The sequence below is a fragment of the Lonchura striata genome, chromosome 4, assembly GCF_050655825.1.
Source record: "Lonchura striata isolate lonStrDom1 chromosome 4, ASM5065582v1, whole genome shotgun sequence".
Lineage (NCBI taxonomy): Eukaryota > Metazoa > Chordata > Aves > Passeriformes > Estrildidae > Lonchura > Lonchura striata.
Window position 1 is genome coordinate 37451573 of NC_140706.1, and position 26808 is coordinate 37478380.

Sequence of the window (26808 nt, forward strand, 5' to 3'; positions counted from 1 at the left end):
TGTTTTAATTCTATAATTAAACCAAAATATTAAATGTTTATTTTGGAAAAATACACTACCTATGGCAGATCAGTTTGATGGTGTTGATTTGGCTACTGATTTTTTAGCCAAATGCTAGGCAATGCAAATACTGCATCTCCTAATCTGCATTCTTTTTGTCAAATCTTACTAGTTTTGTATGTAAAATTCCTAGCTGTTAATTGTCTCTCAGGGAAAATAAATGCAAAAATCAACACAAATCTTGTTTGTGAAAACAATGAGAAAACATGACAGAACAATAAATGGTAATACAGAAGTTTTTAATGCTTGATTAAATCATCACAGTAACGAGAATTTTTACTGTAATGATATGCAGTCCTACCACACTATTATAAATAAAAACATTAAGATCAATATTAAATACAGCTCTAGGCAACATCACAGATTAACAAAGAATGCATTCTTCATGAACCAGTATCTGAATGATTTAAAAAAAATGCTGACACTTTCCCCCTCCCATCCACCACCTTTTTTTTTTTTTTTTTTTTTAATTAGTAATTTGAGTAAGGCGCTGCAAGTTTCACATTAGAAATTTTTTGTTGCACAGCACAGGCACACATACTTCATTAACTGAACCTCTACTGCATGTTTACCAGACGGCATTTCAAAATGTCAGCAGGGAAAGCTTAGCAGGCTAAGAGTAAACAGAGATGCACAATTTATGTGCAGCTCTTGGGATCCATACAGAAATGAAACACAGCAGGAGTGTGAACTGTATTTTAATTCAGACAGTAGTCTCTAGAATTAGGTGCATGTTAATACAGTACACACAGCAGTGTTTTACAATAACACCACACATGGCAGAGATTTCAAACTGATTTAAAGTGATTTTTGTATGTGTACTGAGTTTGTATTCTTCCACTGTAGGAAAAAAAAAATTAGACAACAGAAATCAATGTTACAACTTCCAGAGCTGCCTTCTGTAAATAGGTCTAATCCTGCTCTTTGTGAAGCTTCCTCTTCAAGCTTATGTAACACAGCAGAACAAATTTTTAACAACTAGCACTGACTTCACATGGAAGAACAAAACTGGTTGTTGCCATCCTCCCATTTTTACATAGCCCAATTCCCTGTTTCATTTACAAACCTGTTTTTAATACAGCGCCTGATCTCTGTGATTCCCCGGCACATTTCACTTTCTACCAGTTCCAGTTGGAACCAAGATGATAAAATGTAGATGGCAGTTCTTAACTAAGGAAAATCGGTTTAAATTCAACAGTGCACTTAAGCACAACCATTTTTGTGCAGCTCAGCAAAAGTGCCAGAATTTTGGTTCATTGTGTTATTGTACTTAAGATAAAATTATACTGATTACTTTGTGAATAAGATGTTTGAGGTAACTGTGATGAATGCCTTAGAGATATTTAGGATTATTATGTTAGACTCTTAGTGTTTATATTCTTGCCATTTTTTGCAGTCTTGTGAGCATAATAGTTGAAGACATTTTATCCAACCTCATGTTACAAACATTTTTGTCAGCCAGATTTTTTTTTTTCCTTCCTAATTTAGGCTTATAGCATATTGTCATTTTTTCTCTGCATGCAGTTCTGGTGGTGGTCTGATAAAATGAATAGGAATGTACTGTAAAGAAGTTAAAGGTCTGCCAGTTCACCTCTGAGTGTGTGTGTGTTGCTGCTGAATTTTAAGTCCTGCAGTTTCAAGTACTGGATTCAATTCTGCCCTGCTGCTCAGGTGTGACTGCATATAATTTACACCTTTATATAGCTGGGAGAAAAGAAGAGTCAAAAGCAATCTAATAGTTGCTTTCTCCTATTACTTTTAAAACCCTGTGGGTTTCTTTTTTAAATCAAACCCTACTATTACTGTTCCAGTTATCTGCTAGTAAAGAAAAAAGGAAATTCAAGGTAACGGCAGTGAAAGTTACATTTGAAAATGATCTTGTATGTATGTTGGATCATAAAGAAGCCATTTTCTTGAAACCCTTCATCTAGTTGTAAACATTTGCAAATCCTCCGTTACTTGCAGAGGATTATGAATTATTTTATAAAATCACATTAAAAAGGTAATTAGTTATGTGAGATATCAACTGATTCATATTTAATATAATTTTTAATCCATACAAATATAAATAAAGAATGGTAAAACTTCAAGAAAAATAATATACATTTAGTGCAAATTATGAGTTACATTTCTTCCTACCATGTCAGCAGTGGAACGTCTTTTGTGGAGAAGAAAAAACAAAAATGACCATTCTCAAATTTTACAGGGGGGGAAAAGTTCTCCAGTGTTGAAGCATGCATTTTTTTACCAGATACACGTATATAGAATTGTTCCAGCTCTTAAACTAGTAGAATAGCAGTATTTTTCCTTATACTGCACAACATTGGTATATATATCATAGTGTGTTCAGTAATACAAAAATTGCATAAGACCAGGTCACATTATTGATATTTTCTGCAGCAAAACCAGTATTTTTCTTTAAAATACTGGTTTCACCTGGTTTTAGTTTTCTCATATCATGACAGCACACGGGTAGAAAGAAGTCTCGCATGGTTCTTGGAAACTATTACCTGTTCAATCTGGTTTTGTTGCAGTGGATCTGCACTGCCCCAAGCATTTCGTGATGTACGAACTTACACATTTAATGGCACAAGAAAAACCTCCCTTCTTGTGATCACACCTCAATAACTCATAGTACATCTCAATATGAGAAACAGCTGCTTCAAAAGGGCACACCAATTTTAAAGAGGCTTTGTTACAGCTCAGGAGAGAGAGAAATAAAGCTCTTCTGGAATGTAGAAAGGTGACGAGTAATAGTTAATACGTTTCATGAGTTAACACAACAGTTTTCAATGGTAAAAAGGGCAAGACCTTTCAGTCTCCACAAGATGGCTCAATTCAGAATGATCCCTCTAGAAACAGGGATTATTAACATATCTCTTCAATGCTGAAGTACCAGGCTGGGCTGGAGAATGGCACCATTTCGCATGGCTCACCCACTGCACTATCATGGCAGACCTGATGTCTCGGGACGCATCCAGTGCAGGACAGCAGCTCTCCCTTCCCACACTCCCATCAGCCTTCCTCCTCGCCACATGCTCCCCCAGACTGACTCCTGATTGCCAGCAGCACTGTTACATAAAAACCCAGCTCATCTCTGATTTTAGAAGTTTTCCCCAGACTAAAGTGTTGTGCTATTCAACAAATGAACCTCCTCTTCAGTTTCCTCTCTCTCCTCAGCTATGGGTTTCAGTTGAACATTATGGAGGCGGGGTCTTGGTTTGCCGTCTGGGCCATATGACGGAGGATATCTTTTTTTGTTATAATGCCAAGGAGGCGCCTGAAAAGGATAAATGGGAGACTGATATTAATCCAAGCAGGAAAATAATGAAGCAGAACAAATCTGTAGCCAAGTCCTTTTTGTTGACAGGAATAGAGCAAAAGTAAACAGTCTGATTTTCTTATTTAAACAGAAACATTTTATTTATCAAAATGCTGAGGAACCACCAGTTTGATAAACACAGCAATGCTGAGACACTGTATCAAATGGTCTCTGACAGCTGTAGTCCATTTTAATGAAATACAAGTCATACAAGTAGAGCCCATTACAATTTTTATTTAACTTTTTGTTTCTACAAAAATCAAATTTTCATTAGCCTATGCCAACAAAAAAGTAACAAAGAGGGACAAAGAAAAGAGAGGCATGAAAAAGAAGTGATAGTGATCCCATTTCATAAAGGAGGCATGTTCCAACCTAGCCATCAGAAGTGATGTATTGCTTGATGGCCCCAAATCAAGCAAATCAAACTCCCCTTCCCTCCTTTTTTAAACCAGAAGGATTCTTCCAGTCTGACACATTGGCTCAGATTGAATGCATTCATAGGAGCACACTGGCCACAAAACTTTTGTAAAATAAACAACAGTTATTTAGGTTTTGGAGTTTATGGCTTTAGAAAAAAATAAACTGTGAATAATAAAATTTTCATTTTCCAATTTAGATACTGTGCTCTTATGACAGGGTCTTTTAAAACTACAACTGTGAAACATCAAATAGAGTGAGACTGTCCAAAAGGATAATATCACAAGAGAAGCAAAGAGCAGAATGAATGAGCTGCTGCCCTTATTTTGGTTAGTACATTTCAATTTGTCTTATTAAAGGATGCATGAAATTCTTGTGAAATATTAGCATAAAATGAGAACATAATTAGCATGTTTTGCACATAAGCAGCTAAAAATGGTGGGTATGTTTAGTAGACATGGAAATAGCAACCCATGTCTGAATTAAGACGAAGTGTACCACCTATCTAAGGGGTTAGTTCACAACATCATGGTTAAAATCATATCTGGATTCTTAGGTCAACAGTCAACATAGTAGCAGGTGACTGGTATCTGTACATTTTGTAAAGGATTATACTGACTGCTGTAGGTAACAGTGGCAGAATCGCAGATTTTACATAAAATCACAGGACTTTGCTAAAAAATAAGAGTACTTTCAAAAAATCATGTTAATAAAGGGTGATTACAGGGAGGATATAATGATGCAATTAAAACATGCTTATTTCTGCTTCTCAAAAGATGTGATATTTTGCAGGTATTTAACAGCTATTTAAAGCTGTCCAAATCAGAAAAAGAAATTGGCATATACAAAAATCTTAATTTGCATTAGGCAGGGAAAAACTATTCCTAGCTGCATGCCTTCCCACCTGGGGAATTCAAGAGATCAACCAGCTGGATCGATGTGATCTCATCAACACAAGTATCAGAAAGTTTACTGTTTACTTTCCTTTAATGTTGTGACTAACAGTATGTTCACATTTACAGCTTCTTTTCTACAAAAGGATTTTGCACATGTTGTTTTATGTTTAATACAATTTTTGAGCATAAGAAGATTTCATTGGTCAGCTGATATCATAAAAACCCTGAACAGTTCACAAGTTTCATGCTTCCTGACTTCTACTGTGTCTAATTATGAGATCTGATATATCTAATCACCAAGGGTTCGACGTGCTGCTTTAGTTGCTCGAGATGCTCTAATATGTTCTTCTTTGTGATGATCCCCAAGACAATCCTGCAACAGATTATGTTATGCTAATAACTGTGTGAAATCAAAAGAAAAAAAAAGTTCTAATCATAATGAAAAAGGATTAGAGCAAACTAAAAAAAAAAAAATAAAAAAAAATAGAATGGTTGCAGGAAAGCTAATGAGATAATTAAATAAGAATTTATTTCAAAGTCAGTACCCTTTCCCAAATTTTGCTTTTTCCTTTTTCTCCCAAAATACTGAACATAATTAGCTCTTCAACCACCCAGAGCAGTATGTTTCTTCTATCAGGTACACATTGGGGTAGCAAACTTTATCCCTTCACCCTAAATTCACATATTTTTGAGTTTTAAAGGTACTGAAACTAAAATCTACTTTGTATTTCCTCTGTTTAATAGTTACTTCTCCTCACACATACAGATAATTATTGACATTTTTAACAAGCCACAGAGTAGATGAACAAAGTAGTAACTCTGTAAAGTCATAGCAACTGAGGTTCAAAGCTGCCCTACAGAGCTGGGCTATCTGGTGTCCTTAGAAAGAGACAAATTTAGACAAATTTCTGGTTCATGACAGGACAAACCAAGCGCAACTCCCTGCAATGGATATTCTGGTACAGATTTGGAGGAGTATGGCTCAGGCTTCTCTCTGTCATCTGCACCAATTTCTGTACAGTCTAATCTGGACTGGAATCAGTATGTTAATGCAAGTCTTTAAACAGGTGTATTCAGTTTGCAGGAAATCTGCCAGCCAAAATATAAAATAGTCCTTGAGGACCACAAGGCTATATGCCATGGCTAAACACCACCAGTACTAGTATTTATGATCTGCTCTTCTTGTAATGGACAGTGTATTTGTGGAATGTCACAAATTCATAAACTGAAGTAGGATAAAATAAATATTAAAGCCATATGTACTTCCTGTTACTTTATCATAAAATAGTTTAAAATTTATAGTTGAGCTTAACACAGCTTTGCATGATCAAGCTCTCTTTAGAGAAAAGTTTAGCATCAATGTCAATGTTTGAGCACTCAACCACAACAGAAACTATGAAAAAAAAATAATAGTAAATATTTTTCAGTGAAGTTCTATCAATTCCAATTTCCCTCCCTAAAACAAGAATAACTGCATGCCCACAGTAACTTCTAAGAGTCAGATCATTTTCCCTGCCAGAGAAAGGCTTCTGGAAACACTACTTGCCATTCCATACAGAGATGCATTGAAGAAAAAAAAAAAAAATCTAGACAGGAGGACATTTAAATAAATATGTTTCAAAATGCATCTGAAAAAAAAAAGCCAACTTGGAAACCAATAAAATATTTAAATATTCGCCACATATAGGAGCAGTCCTTTTGCCCACAGAAAAACTAAGGAAGTCCTAGTCATTTCAGATTTCTTCTCCCAAGGACATGAATCAATCCTAAACATGTGAATGAGCAGACAACATTTCATTCTGCAGGTGCCTTAAAAGACATGCTAAAGGGAAAGCAAGATACTATGGTAGGAGCTTTGATGTTGCATGTCAAGCATTTAATGCAAGGGATACAGGAAAGCAAATGTTAAAGGAACAGCTGCACAGAAAAAGATCATGTAGAAAAAAACAAGGAGCAGTTTAGATAAGAGGTAATTACAATGAACATTTAGTTTCCATGCCAGGGGCTCATTTATTTAGTAGATAATCACAGGACAACTCCCAATAGTCTCATTTACAAACATTCTAAATCTTAAAACTACTTTCCTGAAATATTTTGAATTGTAGAAACAAAAGTTGCAGACTGAAGTTCCAGAACTAGCAGCAGTTTAATTGTTAGTATGCCAAAAAACAAAAGCTTGGTGGTAATCGCCATCACTAGACTTACTAGATGAAGAGATACTGACTAGATCATTTCCCCCTTTACTCTTTATGAACCCAGTATTGTAGATGTTCAGTAACTGCTGATATATTGCATGTTGCCAGAACATTGGTAATAACCAGGAAGTATAAGCCTTAGACTCTGCAGCGCACAAGACTAAATTTCTGCAAGAGAAGTTGTATCTCGTCCACAAGCAAGTTGCACAGACCAAGCTTGCTGAATGGCAGTAAATTTTTAATAGAACATCGTAAAATGACTGAAATCATCTGCCTGCTTACTTGGAACACACGGACGGCGTAAGAATTTCAGAGAGGTGCTACAGCACAGCACGTTCTTAATGAACAGCTGGGGTCCTCAGTTGCAAACTTACAGGTTCAAATACCATGATCCTGGTGTATATCCTGGTTCAAATACTCTGATTCTGGAAGTGAAAAGTACTGTATCTAAAAAAATGCACAGCATTGCTGCCACTTTACTCACCCATTGTGTGTTACAAGGCACTGCCTCAGACCCAGCTTCCGGAAAATATCCACCACTATTTCCATTGGTGTGTGGTCTGTCACGGTGAAAGGGCTCATATCAAGTATACTTCTGAGCTTCAAAGGTCGAGGGCTTTCTGCTGGAAGTGATGGGGTATGCTGGGCAAAACATACCCTGGAACTGCCAACAATCCCCTCCTGCTTCTTTCTAGCACTTTCTTTAAAAAAGATAGGGAAGGGGAAAAAAAGCAAAGGAGGAAGAATTTACATTCTTGGAGTAAGATGTTAATGCAGACTTACAGCTCAACAATACCAGGCTCTTGCCTGTATTTTCATAGCCACTGCTTTATCCCCAGGAAGTGGTTGTGCAAAAATCACAAAAGCCATTTGCCATTCAGCTTTAGTCATTATTCAACTAATTTTCTCACTCAAATAAGTAACTTTTATTTACTATGAAGAGGTGGAAAGGCTAAAAAAAAACCTACTCAGCTCCTGAAGAAACTGCCAGGGAAAAGTCAGCCTCAATTGACAGCCCCCTGAATTTTTCCTAATATCCAACTTAAACTTCCCTCAGTACAACTTCAGGCCATTCCCTCAGGTCTTATCAGTGAGCGCACCACAGAGGAGAGATCAGTGCCTGCCCCTCCTCTTGCCCTCATGAGGAAGTTGCAGACTGCAGTGAGGTCTCCCCACAGTCTCCTCCAGGATTAACAGACCAAGTGACCTCAGCTGCTTCTCATATGGCTTCAGCTCAAGGCCCTTCACCATCCTTGTGGCTCTCCTCTGGATGATCTCTCATGGCTTTATAACTCTGACTACCTGGCACCAAAAACTGCACACAGGACTTGAGGTGAGGCTGCTCCAGTGGAGAGCAGGACAATCTCGTCCCTTGCTCCACTGGCAGTGCTGTGCCTGATGTACCCCAGGACACACTTGGCCCTCCTGGCTGCCAGGGCACAATGACTCTTATGACAGAGACAACCCAAGATTAAGTGACTTTCACTGTATAATCTCAGCAGCTGAAATGAGTCTTACCTGTGAAAGTGTTTTCTAAGAAGAGTGTTCTGCTATTCCCCCATTTACTCAAATAAATGCAAACTTAAACCAGTATGGATGGCGTCAGTAATGATTTCCAAGTTTTGTACATTCATATACATCCTACGCAATGTAATACCATGGTATACACAGTAGTAGGACCCCAGGCCAAAATCTGACTGAAGTAAACAGTATTATGTTCAAAAAGCATGCTTTTAAAAAAAGTCTCTGGAAGCATCTGTCCCTTTCTCAAGTGTCTTTGTTTAAAATATATGTTTAAAAATAAAGTAGTTTAAGATGCAACTTCCATCCCTTATTTCATGCAATAAATGTTACATGCTTTCTAACATTTTCTTACATAACAGTGTGTTTCCTCTTACAGTTATGATAGTAGCCTCAAAATCCACAGAATTTTTCTTGCCAGGGCACAAAGCATTATCACAAGTATCACACAAGCACTAACAATATTCACCCAGAAAGAGCTGTCCTAAACAGGGCTTCTGTGCTCATGTACCCAGGGACTAATTTCCCATTATACAAATTGTAAAATAATTAATATTCCACATATCTCTTCATAATACAACCATGGTTGCTGTGACAAAAGTAAATAACACACTGTAAGAAAGAAATAGGATATACATTTAAAAATTACTTGGACAGTAATTCTCACAGAATACTGCTGGTCAAAAATGAGAATTACTTAATTTTGAAGAACAATGTTAGTATAGCATTACTCGAGGAAATGAGATACTATCAAAAGCCTCAAAAAAATAAAAAATACCAGATTAGATAATGTTTTGACCTACAACTTTTGCTTTTACAAGAGACAAAGAGATGAGGATTTTCTTCATTTCAGAGCCTGCTACTGAAGATACATTATCACACAGTTAAATCAATCTGCAGTCTAAAAACATACAGAGTAAATTCTATTTTAAATATAAAATAATATTAAACAATTTAAATTGGTGCATATAATAATGCAATACTGGAAGTTAATTACCTATTGCAATAGTTAAATCTCTTCTTAGAGCAAACCCCACAAGTCTCTGCGATTCCTTTGACATAATGACAGGAAAACCATTATAGCTGGTTTCATTGATCAGGGTTTCTATGTCTTCGACAGTCATATTATCCTGCGTCAGAACTGCTAAAGGTGGGTCGCTCCTGCGAGGTCTCATCACATCAGCAGCCAGTGTTGTGTGAGTGAATTCTTCCTTTGCATCCAAGAAAGGATATCCATTCAGTCGGATGTGTGCTTCATAGATGCCTTCCCTACCAAAGGCATCTCCTACCCACTTACTGGTCATGACTGCAGCCATTAGGGGCACAATATATTCCAGCCCTCCTGTTAGCTCAAAGACAATAACTACCAGGGACACAGTCATCCTTGTCACACCACCTGCAAGGAAAATGACAGTCAGTAACATCTGAGTATCAGATAACAATAATTTTAGAATTTTCTGCCTTCCTGCTGAGACCTATAAACATAACTTTGACATGAAAGGCCATCTGACAAACATCCTTCTGTGTAATACCAACGAAGCAGACAGAGAAAATTAACACAAAACTTCTAGAAGTGAAAAAGAGAGTTTAGGGAAAATTCATAGAAAGGGAGGTAATAAAGGAATTGGAAAATATGTACAGTTATTTAATGTAAACTAAGAATAAAACTGTGTATATCTCCATACCACATCAAAGTTAAAAGCACTGTGAAATGCTTTTAATATAAGAATTTGAAAAAAGAATTCAATGCTGTTGCTTAATCATAAAAGCTAAACAGAATTATGAGCTGATGAAAAGAAATCTCTTTCTTGGACAACAGAAGACAGGGATTATATTTCTCTTATGTTACTGTTTAAAATAATTTTTTTCTGCCAAGGTTTTTGATGCTGTCTCTTCATTCAATCAAATAATAAGAACTGTCTTTCAATTCATTCAAGAGTGATTCAAGTTGCACTATTAAAAACTAGAACAACTTCTCCAAAACCTAAATTTCTATTACTAGTTTGATTGCCCAAACATACCTTTGCTTAAAGAAGAAGTCTACTTCTTGCAGAATTTGTCCTAACAGCTTTTAAGGTTAATTTCTAAGGCCACTAACTTATAAATAAGGACAACTTAAGCCTCTTTCCATGAAGCTGATTTTCAACAATTAGACTTGTTAAAAATACCTTACACACTTCTAAAGCTTTTGTTTGGATAATGAATTTCAAGAACAATTTCTTGCAATTCATGTAGATGTGGTAGCTGATCACACCACTTCCTTCTAATAATTTTAACTGTACTTGACACCGTAAATTCTCTGCTTTAAGGAACTAATTTTTTTGACCAATGTAGTGATGACTTTTCTTGATACCAAAAAGAGAAAGCAAACACTACTAAAATTTTCCTATTTCTCATCAATTTAGATTTCACATTATTTCTCAGATCACAAGGAGTTGAGGGTCTTGTGTAGAGATGTGAATGTATTACTCTGGAGGAAAGACGTTATAAATAGGTGTTCCAAAACTACACAAGTTTATATCTCCTTTCATTTTTTAATAATTATTTTGATATATGAAGAAAACAGATACTTATTTGTTACATTTTATTTACCTAAGCATGCAGCAGCACCAACCATGGCATAAAGACCAGGTGTAATACAGTCAGCTCCAACTTCACACCATTCCTTGAAAATGAACCAGTCATGATGGTAGTAAGCCAGCTGCTCCACTGCAATTCCTACAATCCTTCCTGCTATTGCTCCAATTGCCATACTAGGTATGAACAACCCAGATGGAACCTGCAACGAAACCAGAACTGTTGTCATGCTGCTGGGAACATAACTGACACATCACTTAAGAAGTGATTTTTTCTATTTTTTTTCTGAAAGAGTAACAAACACTCAAACTATCAGGTTAAAACATGTAAAGTGACCTTGGAAGGTTAGCAGAACTTAACAGAAAGCTATTGATATCTCTGATTGACCTGATTAACAGAAACCATTTTATGAGAATGTTTGTTTATATCATACTGTGTTTGAGAGAAAATCTACCACCAATACAGGACCAAAAACTAGACTCGGTGCCAATAGCACAATTCTCTACCATGGGCATGCCCAGTGTGAGCTGTGCCAATCATACTGGAAAGATTTCCTTATCATTTCCTGTCTCCCTTATTCCTTCACATTCCTCAGAGTCAACATTGACTTACTAAACAGGACTGCCTTCCTAAACTGCTTCCTGACACTGCTATAAATTAACTAAACAGGTGAGTTTTAAAAGAGGCTCTGTACTATTACTGCTGTCTCCTATAGAAATGAGTGTATGTAGAATGCTAAACACACCAAGAGAGAAAAAGGCAAGATGATCCCCACCGCAAAAAAATTGGTAACACAATAGGTTAAAGAAAAACAGAAGCTTCTACTGTCAGTTTAGTTACTTAAAATGTTTTTCTGATACTAACTAAAGCCTTGTCATACAAACATGGCTTAGTAAAATATTAGTGCAAACTTGCTTTTATCAGCAGTTTCATACAAAGAAACTTGTGTATCTTCTCTTCTCCTTATGAAGCAAATCTTTCCAAAAAACATACTGGTACCTAAATGTCTCATTAAACTGCAAATGCCTGCTGCTTCTCCTCACAGCAGTTGTTAACATCAAAATATTTTATACTGTGACTGAGGTAGAGGTGTGACTACAAAAAAAGAATAGAATTGTTACTTTGTGCATCTCATCCCATCTTGTTGAAATAACTTAAATATTGCATTCCTGCTGTAACAGGACACATCATGTAATTTTTCTTGTATTGTACAGCTGTGAAATTTAAGTATTGTGGAATTCCAAACTATAGATTTTTGCTGTGGTATTCAATAGCTGGTGCAGAAATGTATTTTAGAATTGCTGTTGTTGTTAGTATTACTATATTTTATCTGTATTTACGGTTGCAAAGAAGATTTCTAGCAACAAACCAAGGGAAAGCAAAGATAGCTTATAATTATTATTACTTTATATTTTGTCTATATTTGTGGTTGCAAAGATGATTTCTAACCAACAAACCAAGGGAAAACAAACTTTGTGTTAGACAGCAGCACACGTTTTGAGAAAAAGTTTAATAAACTTTAATTCCTATACTGAATTACCTAATATTTCAGTGTTTACAGAGATAACATTCAATGCTATCATTTTAGTCTAGTATTCAAATTATGCATTTATACCACTATAATTACCTGTTATTTCCCACAATTAATTATGCATCTAAGCCCCTAGCCAACTGCTAAAATATTTTCTTTCCCTGAGTGAAATTCTTTCTTGATGTACAGTACAACAGTACCCTGAAAGAATCCCATATTTCCAGTATAAAAGTAACAAAATAAACCTTTGAAACTGCCTCAGATCCTACTGTGCTAACAACAGAATATTGCAAGAGAAATTCAGTCTACTGTGTATGCAACAGAAATTCAGTCTCCACATGGAAATTACATCAAAATTGTTTCTGGTCCTTTGGTAATATACCTTTTAATGCACTAGCTCCTCCTTTCCATCATATGTGGATAATGGTTACAAGTCTAACTGTAATTATGATTTTACAGGTCCATTTGTTTGCATACGCCTGTGAGTCACAAATCACAAAGGCGAGAGGAATCTTCCCAGAGAAGTAGCAAGGGAAAACAGCTAAGTTTTTCCTCTTCTCAGCTTTCTTCTCTGGGGCTTCCTTTTGAGCAAGCTCAAATTACACTCCAGAGGAAAGGATTTGTTGTGTGTTACATGTGTCATCTTTGGAAGAAGCAAGGATTAGGATATAGGTACAAGTTTCCACTTCTTCATTAGTGCAGCTGTGTACCAATCATGTTCTGAGGCAAAACTGTAACTCCTTCCCACCTGTTGATCAGGATTTAGATACAGTAACGGGTCTACTGATAACAAGCAATAGAGTTTAGAGTAAAAACATGAAAGGAAAAAAAAAACACAAATCAAAACAAACAAAAAAATGCCAAACCCCTGCCTTATCAGCCTCCTGGTAATGCATGTCCACAGCAGTACTAGCAGCAGAAATCACTTTGCCCCACTGGCAACAGCTGAGTAGCTTTCCTCACCTCACAGGAAAGCAGTTCCTGTGGGGAAGATGTATGTTTGCAGATGGCTACAGCTCCAGGAACAGACCTGGAGAGCCCAGAGGACCTTTATAATTATTTAAATGACAGTGTAATATTATTTCTTCACTTTTTTTTTCCTTCTATTTTGAATTTGCTTATTTTATAGAGATAAAGCCTAAAGCAAAAAAATATCATTAAAGTAACATCCTCCAGATCCTGGCTGATGCTCTAACTAACCACATGCTTTAAAGCTTCGAAGAAATCCATGCAGCACAGTTCCATCAATGACAGCAACATGACCCCTTGCCTACTGGCAAAGTAATAAAGACATTCTCACAACTTCACAAAAAATATTTCTACATGCTGAAGTTCTGAGAAAATGAACCAAACTCAAACGAGGGCTCTCCCATTCTGTATGTAAACCACTGAATTCTATCTAATATGCAGTGTGACCTTGTGGTGACAACCCCATGCAAAAGAGACAGATGCACATAAACACGTGAATGGTAAAGGAATGTCCAAAATATAAATGAAACCCAGTAAGTGAATACAAAACTAAACAACAGATTGAAGTGGTCACATCCCACAACACTGCCTGAATTACGGACCTAAGGAAGACTAGTGTTTTAAACACACACTCTAAGATTCCTCTTACCCACCAACCAACATACAGAACATAACTTCAAATTACAACCTGCAACATCTTCTAAAATATCCAAACATGAGAAATACAACATGATGTTACTGTTCTATCAGTTACAGAATAGTTGAGGTTGAAGATGACTGTCCCAGATTGTCTATGCCTGCTCAAGCAGGACACCCTCAGCAGGGTGCTCAGGCTTGCAACCAGTCAAGGTATGAGAACTTCCAAGGGTGTTCTCTGCACAGCACATTCTAGTGAGCAGACACCCTTACAGAAAGGAAGTGTTTTCTTATGCATGCTGTTACATGGAACAGCAACTTACACTGAAAAGTTAAGGCAAATTTAAACAAATCTTACTTAGTGAACATTCTACAGAAATTTGCATTAAGACACATTTGATTGTGATGTACTTGCAAAATCTATGAAGGGAGCCTGACAAGACAGAAAGTGATGAAGGTGTGACACTTATACATCATCATTTGGAAAACAGCTACGGACTGTGGAGAAGCCGAAGCCACTTCCAAAACAGATCTATGAAACAACTGGTAAACCAAAAATTATGCTGCTTGTAATGGAGAAGAAATTTCCATTACAGTCACATGAACAAAGCCCATTTTCTCATCACAACATGCAATACTGGAAAATACAGCAGAAGAAATCATCATTGCCTCCTTTTAACATCTGTAGTAATTCGATTTATGTGAACAATGAGGAGAGTAGATATAAGAAATATCACCAATGAGTAGTGGAAGGGGTACAGTCTGCTCTTCTTCCAAGTAACAGACAAGGGAATCTGAGCGGTTATGCTTGAACTTCGCTCCTGGAAATTTTAGAATAATCCCTTATTGCTGAATCAGGCACATACAAACAGCCATCCATCTACACAGTTACTGCTCCCTACTGCATTTAGCACATTTCTATTCAGCTGAACAAAGGGCTATTCTGAATTTAATTAAAGTTATTACTGTTTGCTACAGGACTTGCTTATTAACCAAAAGTAAAAAGACCTTTTTTTAAAAGAAATAACATGAAAAAAGTAAACAAAGCTTCTAGCTTCAAGAAATGGGAAATGAGGAAGGCAATAATTAAATGATCACAGCAGATAAGAGAGCTACTGCATTCACACTTACCTTGATACCAAAAGTGAAGACTGTCATGATTATTTTAAATATGAGTGCTAAACACAACTGCCATATAGCTGAGTAGACTCCAGTGCCTGCTGGGCGGTCCGGAATATCATCTACAATTTTGCTTGCATTCATATCATTTCTGTAGTCACAGAGTGAGGAGGATTCTAATGGCCCACAGTCTGTGAAGAGCTCCTTAATAAGCTCACTGGTGTTTAGCCTTGTATATGGATTAGGAAATGCAATCACAGCTGTTATTGCTGCAACAATAATAACCTCCAGGACAGGATACTTCCCAAATTTTGTAGATTTGCGTCGGCGACACCATGCAATATTTGCTCGGATGAAAAATGCTCCCCAGAGCCCACCAAATACTCCCAGAAGAATAAAAGGAAGCAGTTCAAAAAGATACCAAGGAGTGTGATATTCCACATAAAAAAGAACTAGGCGGCTATTACCAAAAGGATTTATGGACCTTAAAACAAATGCAGCTACTAAAGCAGCAAAAAACGATCTCCATAAAGTTTTCAGTGGGAAATAGTAACTGACCTGCAAAAGACAATACATGAGAATCATTAGTGATTCAATTAAAGACTGGGAAAAACAGGTTTATGCATGTGTTAGAATACTGCTGCTCACATGGTATAAGCTAAAAAAAATTATTCCTATCACTTGGAGCACTGGCACTCCAGCGGATTCTGCATTTTTAAAAAGCTCAACTCAGATTTTAAGTCAATACTACAGCATGTTGAAACTTCTGCTGTTTTAAGACCGTTAGGAAATGATGCACTGCAATTTATGCTTAGAAGCTGCTCTGCTTTGTGTCTCTAACTAGTCTTCATGAGAACCAGAGTACTAGCTGTACTCTTAGATTTCCTGCTAATATTTTCATCTCCTTTCAACCTATATTGAAAGGTTTATCACAGATCTGTTATTTTTAAGAAGTATGATTAAATTAAAACTAACAAAAAAAATTTAAAAGGCCTCAAAACAGAACATGCAATTTCATTCTTAAGCCCCACATAGCCTGATTTGAATTTTAAGACAGTTTTCTTCTGCATTTTCTGGCAACAGAGGAATTCCTCAAAACACCCTAAGAATATAATAAAATTATACATAAAAGAATACCTTCCCTACTTTTCAATTCAGAGATTTTTAGGGTTTTAGTTGTCTTTAAAAATGCCAATGATAGAAATAACATTCTTATGTATTTTGGAAATTAAAATTAAAACTAATTTAGCATAAAACATTTTTTGGAAAAGAGAATTTGCTTGCTTTGGAGGTAAGTTTTATAGTATATTTGCCCTTTTAATAATTATCACAGTTGTGTTAATTATCATATAATTGTGTTTAGTGTCTGAAGCTTTACATAATGCTTAAAAACATGCTTTACAAAACTGTTGAGTAAGTTTCTAAAGCCTTTTTCAAAAATTAAGAGACTTATTTCTTTTTTTTTTCAGAATAAACTCCTAGAGTGAAAACCTTCTGTGTCTGTATCTGCATGTAAACTGTAATTATTAACAGATTCAATCCTTTTCCAAAATAAAATAACTGAGAATAAAGTAAAGCTGACATTCATTAAAAAAAAAAAAAAGAAAAAAAAAAATCTTTAGGAGTTTGCTGGTAACAGGACTCTTGGTTTTGAAATATGGGTCCAAAAAGAATTTCCTTCTTAGGAGAGACTCTATAGCTTAAAGGAGTCTGTAATTATTTAAACTAAGAGGATTTTTTAAAACATTTTTTCTTCAGTGCCATCTCTTGACATACCTCCTCCAGACTGAAAAGGACTCCACCAATTGGGGCACCAAAGGCTACAGAAACCCCTGCTGCTGAGGCAGCTGACAACACCTGGAAAACAATAAAGGTGAGGGGGTTTGTCACAGTCTATGTTGTAAACATGAACAACAAAATTCACCATAGTTATAAGCTAATTTTGCTGATGATAGAGGAGAACAAATGCATAGCAGAGCAGATTTTCACCCTGCAGCCCTTGCAAGCTCCTGGCAAGCTCCTAGCAAGGGCCGTGGCCTGTGAAAAGGAGCCCAAGCAGGAGCAGGTTTCTCGCAAGCACTGCAGCTTGTGGGTGATCCAGGCTGGGGCAGTCCTGAATGGCTGTACCCTGTGGAAAGGACCCACGCTGAAGCTATTTGTGAAGGTCTGTCTCCCATGGGTGTGGCCCCTCATCGGGGCAGAGAAAGAGAATCAAGAGGAAGGAGCAGCAGAAACACAGTATCCCCTTGTGCCACTTTGGGATAGAAGAGTTAGGAGCAAAGCTGAGCCTTTCAAGAAGGGACAGTGGGGGCAAGATACATTTCGTTTTGATTTCATTTCTTATTACTCTACTATTGGCAGTCAAGTAACTTTCCTCAAGTCTGGCCTGTTTGGCCTGGAATGGTAACTGGTGAGGAATCTCCCAGTCCTCATCTTGACCTCTGAGCTTTTCATCTTACTCTCTCCTGCTGTCCTGCACAGGACAGAGAGGTGAGAGAACTGCTTGGCCGGCCCCAAGTCAAACCCACCACACTCTTATTAACAACAGTGAACTGAAACGGGGCAGAAAACACTGCTGTCACCAGGAACACTTTGTTCATGGGCTCAGAGTACTCTGCTGTCCTCACAATTAAAGATACTCATCAATTACCAAAATGTAGAGACAAGCACAGAAAGAACTTAAATAAAACCAAATGGTCTCTGAAGTGGAAGAAATACAAACTGACTCTGCCATAGAAATTACTTACTGTGAGAATGCTGGGGATAACACATTGTTTTTAGCATAATAAATAACAATTGATAATCACTAAATATTTTCTAAGAGAACAAAGATCTTCTTTTAAATAAATCAGTGAAAATGCACCAATATGCAATACATTCTAGAAATGCTTTTTCAATAACTTACCTCTCTTTTTTTAGCTTCATTTGTACTGTATTTTGGAAAGAGGTAGGAAAAAATATTCCCACAGCAGCAGGCAACATGTACCAAAGGACCTTCTTTTCCTAAACTCAAACCTGATGCAACAGCCAAGACTAAAGTAATTGTTTTTATCATCAAAGTCCACTTCCCCAAGTAACCTCTGATGATGAATCCGCTCAAAATAGTTTTTATCTGGAAGAAATAAAAAACTGTATCTGTTACTGCATTCTTCAATTTTCAAAAAATAATTCATCCTTTAATTTTAGCTGCTTTAATTTTAGCCTTTTCAAATTACTAACTTTGTCATACTTTAAAACATGTATCATTCGTATGGCCACAACTCAATCTATCTGCTTGCCAGAAGCTTTTCATTTGAAACTTACTCTAAAACACTGGGTAATAACACACAACTACAGTATCAATTACATTTAGTAGAAAATTAATCTGCAGCAGCTTCTAAGACTGGATTCATTAGTTTATGAGGTAAATTATTGAGCAAAAGGCAGAAAATTTCCAAATGAAAAATAAATCTGCTAAAACCATACTCAAGATCATCTATTGTACCAATATCCCAGCTTGCACCAATATCCCATGTTTTCTCTCCATGTTTTTACCATCATTACATAAAAATCGACAGTAGATTTCTTCACATGAAGATGGAAAAGATCAGCCTATCTCCACCAGGAAAATGTGCCACATGCCAAAGGTATTACTGTGCTTAATAATGCTATATTATAAGCTTGGAAAATAAGCCCATGCAGAGTAAATAATATACAGCTATCACAGGACAGCATGTCCATAAATAGGATGCACACAAAATACTGGGCAGCTGTGTCTAGGAAGTAAAGACAGCTAGATTTAAAAACCAATTCAAGATGAAATTTCTTCTGGAATAATGGCACTGAACTACTCCAGGCTTAAACAGAGGTAGATTAAAAAAAAATATTTACAGAAAAACTGAAGAAGTGAGACTGACCAGAACTGGTTTGACTTTGGATTTTTCTCTCCCATTATGTGGATAGTAGCAGACAGCAATTGTAAACAGCGATTTTTTGAGGATACCACACATTTCACACTGCAACCGTCTATTGGTTTGTGGTAGTCAATGCCACTAAAGCCATTGCAACAAGATTGATTGCTCTATCAAATGACCTATATTGTGTCAATGAATCACTGCTCTCTTATCACCATAGAGAGGGTATGGATTAGGGGAGGTTTGGCAATCATTCTTCAGAAGTATACTAATCCAAATGCTTCCTTAAAAAGTGGTCCCGACAGAAGCAAAATCTACTAACCCAGGAGATTCTTTTAAATTTAAGGCATTTTCTCAGAAACAATTAGCAAAACTACATGTTTTCAGTTTGAATGCTTGTATTAATATATTTCTTCAAAGGCACAGGATGCTTCCTCTTGCCTTTCCCCTGACCCACTAAGGCAGCAGTAATCTACACATTAACATGAAACACCTATAATATATATATATATATATATTAGTTAGACCTCACCTCAGGTATCCCTGAGCCACAGGCGTAGGGAGCAAATACCTTCACCAGCGAAACTGCTAAGAAGGCAAAGCTCAAAGCCCAGAAAATGTACATGATGTAGTTCATTATGTATGAACCTGGACCCTAAAAGCAAAAACAAAAAGTCAGAGAATAGATTTGACATAAGAGCAAAATCACTACTTAAAATAATCCAGAAGTACTCTTGCTGCAAGTACATTTATACACACATTTTGAGACACAACAGTCATTGCCAAGAGAGTTTTGTTTGAAATGCATAAAGCCATGACACCTGTACATTAGCACAGACTGTGTTAGAAAAGGTGGAAAGTATTTCTTCATCTTATAAAGAAAAAATAAACATATAACAAGTGTATTTTAAATAGCTAATAGCTGCTAAAATCTAGTGAATATTGAGAAAATCTTTATTTAAAAAAACTTGGTAGAAAAACAAATAAATCTATTAGTTATCAGAGAACACCATATATGGATTTAATTTACATACAGTTATGATCAAGAATAGAAATTCTCGTGTTATTAACAGTTCTATATTCTCATAACTTCCTTACATTTGCAATATTCCAAGCCACCTTCCAGTTCATGGAATACACATTTATTACACTATAATGTAGTAATCAATTCAAATGCTGAAACATGGCACAGACAGTACAACCCAAATTCATGTGTGGGTTGTACCCTAACCTTAAGGCCATTATATTTTTTTTTCCCTATTCAGCCAAGCAGTTGAAGAAGACCATCAAAGAATACTCACTTCTGCTTGCCCAATTATTAGTTCTGCCCATGTTTTCCACTGTGGACATTTATCTCTCTCTTCAAATGTGGTCTCATTTGAACCCCAACAACACTGTTCATGGTTAAACCACAAAGCACTAAGGCAAATGCCTTCCTTCAGGTCAGTCATCCAGTCAGCAGCTATGTCAATTAATCCTGCCAAAGCCCCTGTTGTAGAAACAGTTTTGTATCAATGTTCTGGTAAACAGAAATAACACACACAGCTAAAATAAAGGAATGTGCTTGTATTAACTGAAGTAGTAAGTATTTACTTAATTAAATTGACATTTAATATAATACTGATTTCCAGGATTATATCCTGGTTTTGTTATGGTAAGACTAATATTTGAAGAATTAAGTACTTCGCATATTTCCCAAGTTAAACGAGATTTTTTTTTCCCTTTTTTCTTCTTATACCACAGTTCTCCAACAGTCCACTGAAACCAAGGAGTTAAGAGTAAAGAGAGAACTGTTACTTTTGTGTGATGGAGCAGTTTATACGGCACCAAGCCTGCTGGAAAGAGATGGAATTCACCTGTCTAAAAGGTGGGAAAAGATTCTAGCCCACGTGTTGGCAAGTCAAAAGCAGTACATCAGTAGAACAGAATTTCAACCAAATTATTAAAATACATAAACATAAGATGTCCTCGTCACTGAACTCAAGGTTGTACCATTTAAGATTCACTAGACATACAAGAGAAGGTATCTGAGACTGAAAAACCTACCACTGTTCAAAACCAGAATATGCTCACTTTGTTACTCAAAAACAGAATAAAGGAATTGTAAAAAACAGCCTCTTAGGGGATGGAAAACACTCCACACTGCATGCTCCCATTGAAATTATCATAAACAATTTCCAGTAATTATCCACTCCTGGTTTGTGCATCCAGAAGTATATAAACATGCTACAAACTTTGCATATATATTAATTTATATGTGATTTGTGAAAATGATTATGTATATACCTAAGCAGTAATTATACTGTTACCATGCTTTTTAATAAGCATAGCCTTACTTCACAACTAACTTTCCTAACATTTAATCTACAATGTCTATTTGAAATACTTATTTTGAAAAACTTGGCACAAAGTTTGTGACCTTTCCTTACTGCAGGTTTTAGTCACTTCAAACTATATTCAGCACTGCCTGATCACTGGGCCACAAACTATTGGATGGCTTTAGTTGTAAAATCCATTCTGAAATACGTTAAGAAGGAAAGAGAGAACTGAAGTATAGGTCAACAAACTTTACCTGTTAAAGTCAGTACTTTCTGTGGAAGAACCTCAGTAAAGGTACAACAGAAACATATACTTAGAATTCACCAATCCATAAACACATGCTTTACAAGGAAGTGTGCTTAGCAAAACTACACATACCAGAGCTACTTTTACAGTCAACACTTTCACAAGAAATCCTACAAAATTTTACAGAAAGGGAAAATATAAATGTCAATCATAGGATTAAAGAACATTGACAGTTTAGTAGGTGGAAGCTCCAAAACACCTGAGAAACTCTCTCTAAATTCAGTAAGGATTTTGGTTCCCACTTGATCAGTAAACCCTCATCTCAAAATAGTGAAGCCTGTAAATCAAGATAGTAAAATTTTTCTTCCTTTATGGAATTTTTGTAGTAGACTGAACCAGCTCTTAGCTGGGTTGATGGAGAACAAAGAAAAAACACAACTATACCTGCTGACAAATATAAGAAAAGAATCCTTTGTGTTTTCATTTACCTGATGCCAAACCAGTTAATGTGACTACCAACCATCCTGACCATGCATCGTACAAACTTTTTGTCATCTCCCATGCTGATTCTTTCTTCTTGCTGTTAATCTGCAAAGAGAAATCAATATGTAGCATTGCATGTATTTCAGTAATATGAATAATGAAACAAAAGGAAGTATGACATACAAATTGCATTATGCAAGCTGCAGGCAAATAAACCCTCTCTTGAAACCACAAATGTTCTGCCTGTATTTAGTGCTTTACATAGATAAATCAGCTTAATTATTCAGACATCAAGCAACTGACAAAGAAACATACAATTGCTTAATTTAAAGAACTAAAATCCAGGAAATGCATTATTAGGATAATTGAATATTTTCTATGGCATACACCTAAAATGTGAATTGTAACATTATTTCCTTCCTATAGATTAAATATTTTTGAACCTTAATTAAACTGTTAGCATGCTAATAATAAGCTATTTCATATGATTCAAATTCTAAAACTTCTACTTCAAATATAAACATCTTTATCTTTAGACTAAAAAACACATAGAAGTAAAATAAAACAAAAAATTTGGTATCTACCCTATAGTACTTCTAGACAACTATTAGTAATGATATCTGAATTTATTGTGCTGAAAAAGTTGCTATTCTTCTTTTATCCTAATTTACTCTGTGCACTTAGCTGCAGTGGCACAGACACAGTTGTGTCAGTACAAAGCAATATCCGTCACACTTCACTTTTCTATACAAATACCACCAAAACCACTATTGTACTATTACAAATACATCTACACTGGAAAATAGCCTTAAATATACTAGCATGCAAAAAATGCAGTACTTTAAAAATGGTATTTGGGTTACAGGGACCTAGTCCCCCTCTATTAAATTACTGCTTCCTTTCCAAGTTATAATAATGCTGCAAGACTGCAGGTATCCAACTAAGCAGTGCTTTTTAAACAATATTCAGGTAGGTCTACGATGAAACTATGTACACATCTAAAGGACATGCATGTGTTACTAAATCAGACCTTAACTCCAACATCCAACTAAAGAAGTACTATTATTTATCTCAAGTACCCGTCTATGCCTTTCTCTGTCTTTGCATTTCTCTCGAACCCAGTCAATGGTATGGAAGTCATCGTATGTTCCAACTCCAGGAATTGGCTCATCCAGAAGGTCCAATAAATGTGTTGAACTGTTGATATTTCCTCCATTTGTCATTGTATAATGAGTTCCTGCAGTGGAGAAACACAGGAATCAATTAAGTCTGCAATAAATTAAGTATTCAAACTATGTTCATAGCACATAAACTTTTGAACAGCTAATTATGACACTTTCCAGAATAAGTGTATTGTATAGTCATTTAGGTCTGTCAATGCTGCATGCCACCCCTCTTTACTGCCATTCAGCAGTAAATTAAATTGATGTATTAGTGACTTTGTGTTTCCATTGGTTAAATAGGAATGTCCTAGTCAAATTATTGTTCTGTTTTGTATGCAGGCTCCAGAAAAACTTCAATTGAAGCAAGTGGAAAAAAAGAGCAACTTTGACACACATTTAACTTCAAGCTTATTACAGCTTATGAACTACCATTGGAACATCTGTTTGTAGAAAAATAAAGCAAGGATGATTACCTAGAAAGTTCACAGTACCTTCATATGTAACCAATAATTTCTAAATATACATTCTATTGATTACAAATCTCTCCTATACATCTAAACCAAACCTAAAATACATTATTAACAGATTGTATGTGCATCTAAAAAGCAACAAAGAAACAAACACTCATATTTTGTTTTTATGGATTTTTTCAATTAAATCACAGAGCAGTCCTCTGTCATAAAAACTGGGAACATTGTATAAAGAAAATATCTTCTGCTAATTTGTCATCACTACCTATTTTCTCCACAAGCAGCTTGCAGAGCAACAGCCACACAAATATTTATTGCACTGATCGGAATAAGAAGGCCAAGGGCAGGGGGGTACTGAAAATCTTTACATTTTCAAAAGTGATTAAAGATTTTTTACGCTTTCAAATGTCATAAATTCAGTAATATACTGGCTTTTTTTCTTAGTTCTCACTTGTTTGACTAAGGACAAAATAATTTGCCTAACAATATACAGCATACCACAGCAATCTCTATTTATAAAGACGTAGGCTCAAGTGGACCAAGATTTCTATCAGTTCAGACAGACACCAGAAATCATTTCACTAGACTGACACTGGGATGTTTAGACAGGTGGGGGGTTTTTTAACCTGTTTTTTGGGGGGGTTTTTTGTTGTTGGTTTGTTTGTGTTTATTTCCAGGTTTCTTTAATTGAGCTGCTTGGTATTGTCAGTGGAAATTTCCAACTAACCAAAAAACCAAAACTAACAGACAAACAGCTTGCCAAAGGACCTACCTGTAAATTTCCAAATGCTACAAATGCTGAGATCACCAGCCCAAGCCCTCATAATAACTCACAAATAGATTTATATGTAAGTAAAATGTGCCTTTTCCCTTTACAAATGTGAATTCTAAGATCTAGAAGAAGCAGTGTAACATCTGGCATTACACTATGCCTCAGTCATCTATTGTTAAAGAGGTCATGTTGATGCCTACTATATAACATATTGTTTATTCAGACATTTTCTTAGTGGTGAAAGAGAAAACAAGAAAACAATACAAAATTCTTATTAAGACAAAATGCAATCTATAATTTTCAAGATACACAAACAACTATTATTACAAATTCTATAAAGATTAAAAGAAAAGTACAGAAGACAATGCAAATGTAGCAGACATCTCCCCAGTAACACCAATACCTATCTCTTATGTGAGCCTGGCTGCCATCTTTAGCTTAATACATTTTTCCCCAGTCCATGCCATACTAAATCCCCCCTCATCCATTTCCCATAGCTAAGCCCTGTAAATCTCTTCCCAAAGCTATTGCTAGTCTCTCTTAAGGCAGATGTAAGGAAGCATTACCTATGCTTCCATTAATAAAAGGCTAACAACAACAACAATTTAAAACAGATTTGTTAACAGAGGTGATTGTGAAAACCTTGTTTTAGGATAAGGGATTCAATTCCCTTGCCATTTCCAATTCTCCTAACTAGAAGTCTAAGATACATGCCTGGATAGCTGAAAGGGCAAGGTGATCTTGTGGAAGAGATACTAACAAAATTCACAGTGTGATAACTAGTTTAGCTCTTAGAATTAAGGCACTAACAGAATACATTATTAAAATATTATTTTTACATGAAATCAGCTTCCTCTGGCAAAGCAAGGAGACATAAATTAACCTCACCAATGGCTTAATTATTAATTTCCTAAATCATTCCAATGTGATGACACAGTTTCCTGAACCTGAGTGAGTAGGGTTGGGCAAAAGTTTGTCTTTGCTCTGGAGGAGTTGGTTTTATGCCCTGCTATAAATGAAGCAGTAACAAACTACAAGGAGCATGCAGTCCTATGCCACAGAAGGCAAAGGAAAGTTGAGAGTTATAAATGCATCACAAACAGTAAAAGATTATTTTATGCATATCACAAGGTGCTAAATTGGAATTCTCTCCAGGGGATTATCAGAGATGCCATCATCAGAGATGGCATTTATACTAATTGCACCTGACCCACAGCAGAACTTGGAGTAGATTACAAATGATGGTCACTGTCTAGATACAGTAAAAATCCCGCTGAAACTATGTCAGGTTCCTACTTTGCCAACAGTTGCGGGCACACCAAATACTGGAATATAACTGATTATTGTACAATGGGGAAGAGACACAGAAGAAGATATGAAGCTGAAAAGGAGGTTTTGTTTAATACAGAGCTGCCATGACTGCCTAATGCAACACCTGAATAGCTGCAATCTTGTATCGAGAGAAAATAGGAAGCAGTGAACATGGTAGAAAGGCTTCCTTAGAGCACCATGAAGAGGACAACTCTACAAAATCTGATGCTCTATATTTAAGATACAGAACTCTGAGATGACATTCTCTAGCTAGTATCATGATCTGTGTGATTTATAACTATTCTAAAGGAGATGTTAAAGAAATATACTTTTACTAAGACTCCACATTTTTTCAAGCTTTTACTTCCCTCTACCCTTCTTCCTTCTCTAGCATTTCACACGACAGGATGCTTCTTCCAGCAATAAAGATGATTTCTCATCAGCATAAACACACAAATTCTTACTATTTACTCCCAGTTTCAAAGAGTCATTAAATGCATTTTCAGCACAATGTTAAAACCCTTACCAGAATACAGATATTTCATCACCACATTCTAACCATCAGGCAGAAAATCATCATTACATAGATAAATTGTAGCACTTAGCAAACATTCAGAATTATTTCCCCTTCCATCCTCTCCCTCTTCCCCAGTCCTGAAGTTTCAAGATGCTTTCTCAGGCTACATGCTTTCCACCAGAAAAGAAGCAGGTTTGGTCTTAAAAACCACAACAAGCACTTAGCATACAAGATGTATAGGTATAGCCTCTAGCTATGATAAGAGAACACTTCTGGAGTTCATATGAGGATACCTAAGCCATTTTGGAGCTGTAAAAAAAGTAAAGCCTTTTTATTACATATGAATTTACTTAAGTTTTTATGAGACTGGAAGCTAATGGTAAAAGTGGCA

The 26808-nt window shown here is 36.1% G+C and overlaps 1 protein-coding gene across 6 annotated transcripts in view; it reads right to left on the bottom strand.

Annotated features, from left to right (window-relative positions):
• Positions 1–282: 282 nt before the first annotated feature.
• CLCN3 (Cl-/H+ antiporter 3) overlaps positions 283–26808 on the bottom strand; it is a 61273-nt gene continuing 34747 nt past the window's right edge. For 4 of the 6 annotated variants that reach the window (XM_085577980.1, XM_021555542.4, XM_085577982.1 and 1 more), the window contains 12 exons: positions 23264–23421; positions 22190–22289; positions 20438–20625; positions 19669–19791; positions 18149–18355; positions 17020–17100; positions 15256–15801; positions 11004–11190; positions 9409–9807; positions 7375–7591; positions 4993–5068; positions 743–3340 (listed from right to left, as the gene is read on the bottom strand). In XM_085577980.1, coding sequence (XP_085434106.1) covers positions 3182–3340; positions 4993–5068; positions 7375–7591; positions 9409–9807; positions 11004–11190; positions 15256–15801; positions 17020–17100; positions 18149–18355; positions 19669–19791; positions 20438–20625; positions 22190–22289; positions 23264–23421 — 2441 coding nt within the window. In that variant the 3' untranslated portion in view covers positions 743–3181. Of the gene's footprint in view, positions 3341–4992; positions 5069–7374; positions 7592–9408; positions 9808–11003; positions 11191–15255; positions 15802–17019; positions 17101–18148; positions 18356–19668; positions 19792–20437; positions 20626–22189; positions 22290–23263; positions 23422–26808 lie in introns of all 6 variants that reach the window. The other 2 variants (XM_021555216.4, XM_021555387.4) reach the window with 1 other exon arrangement.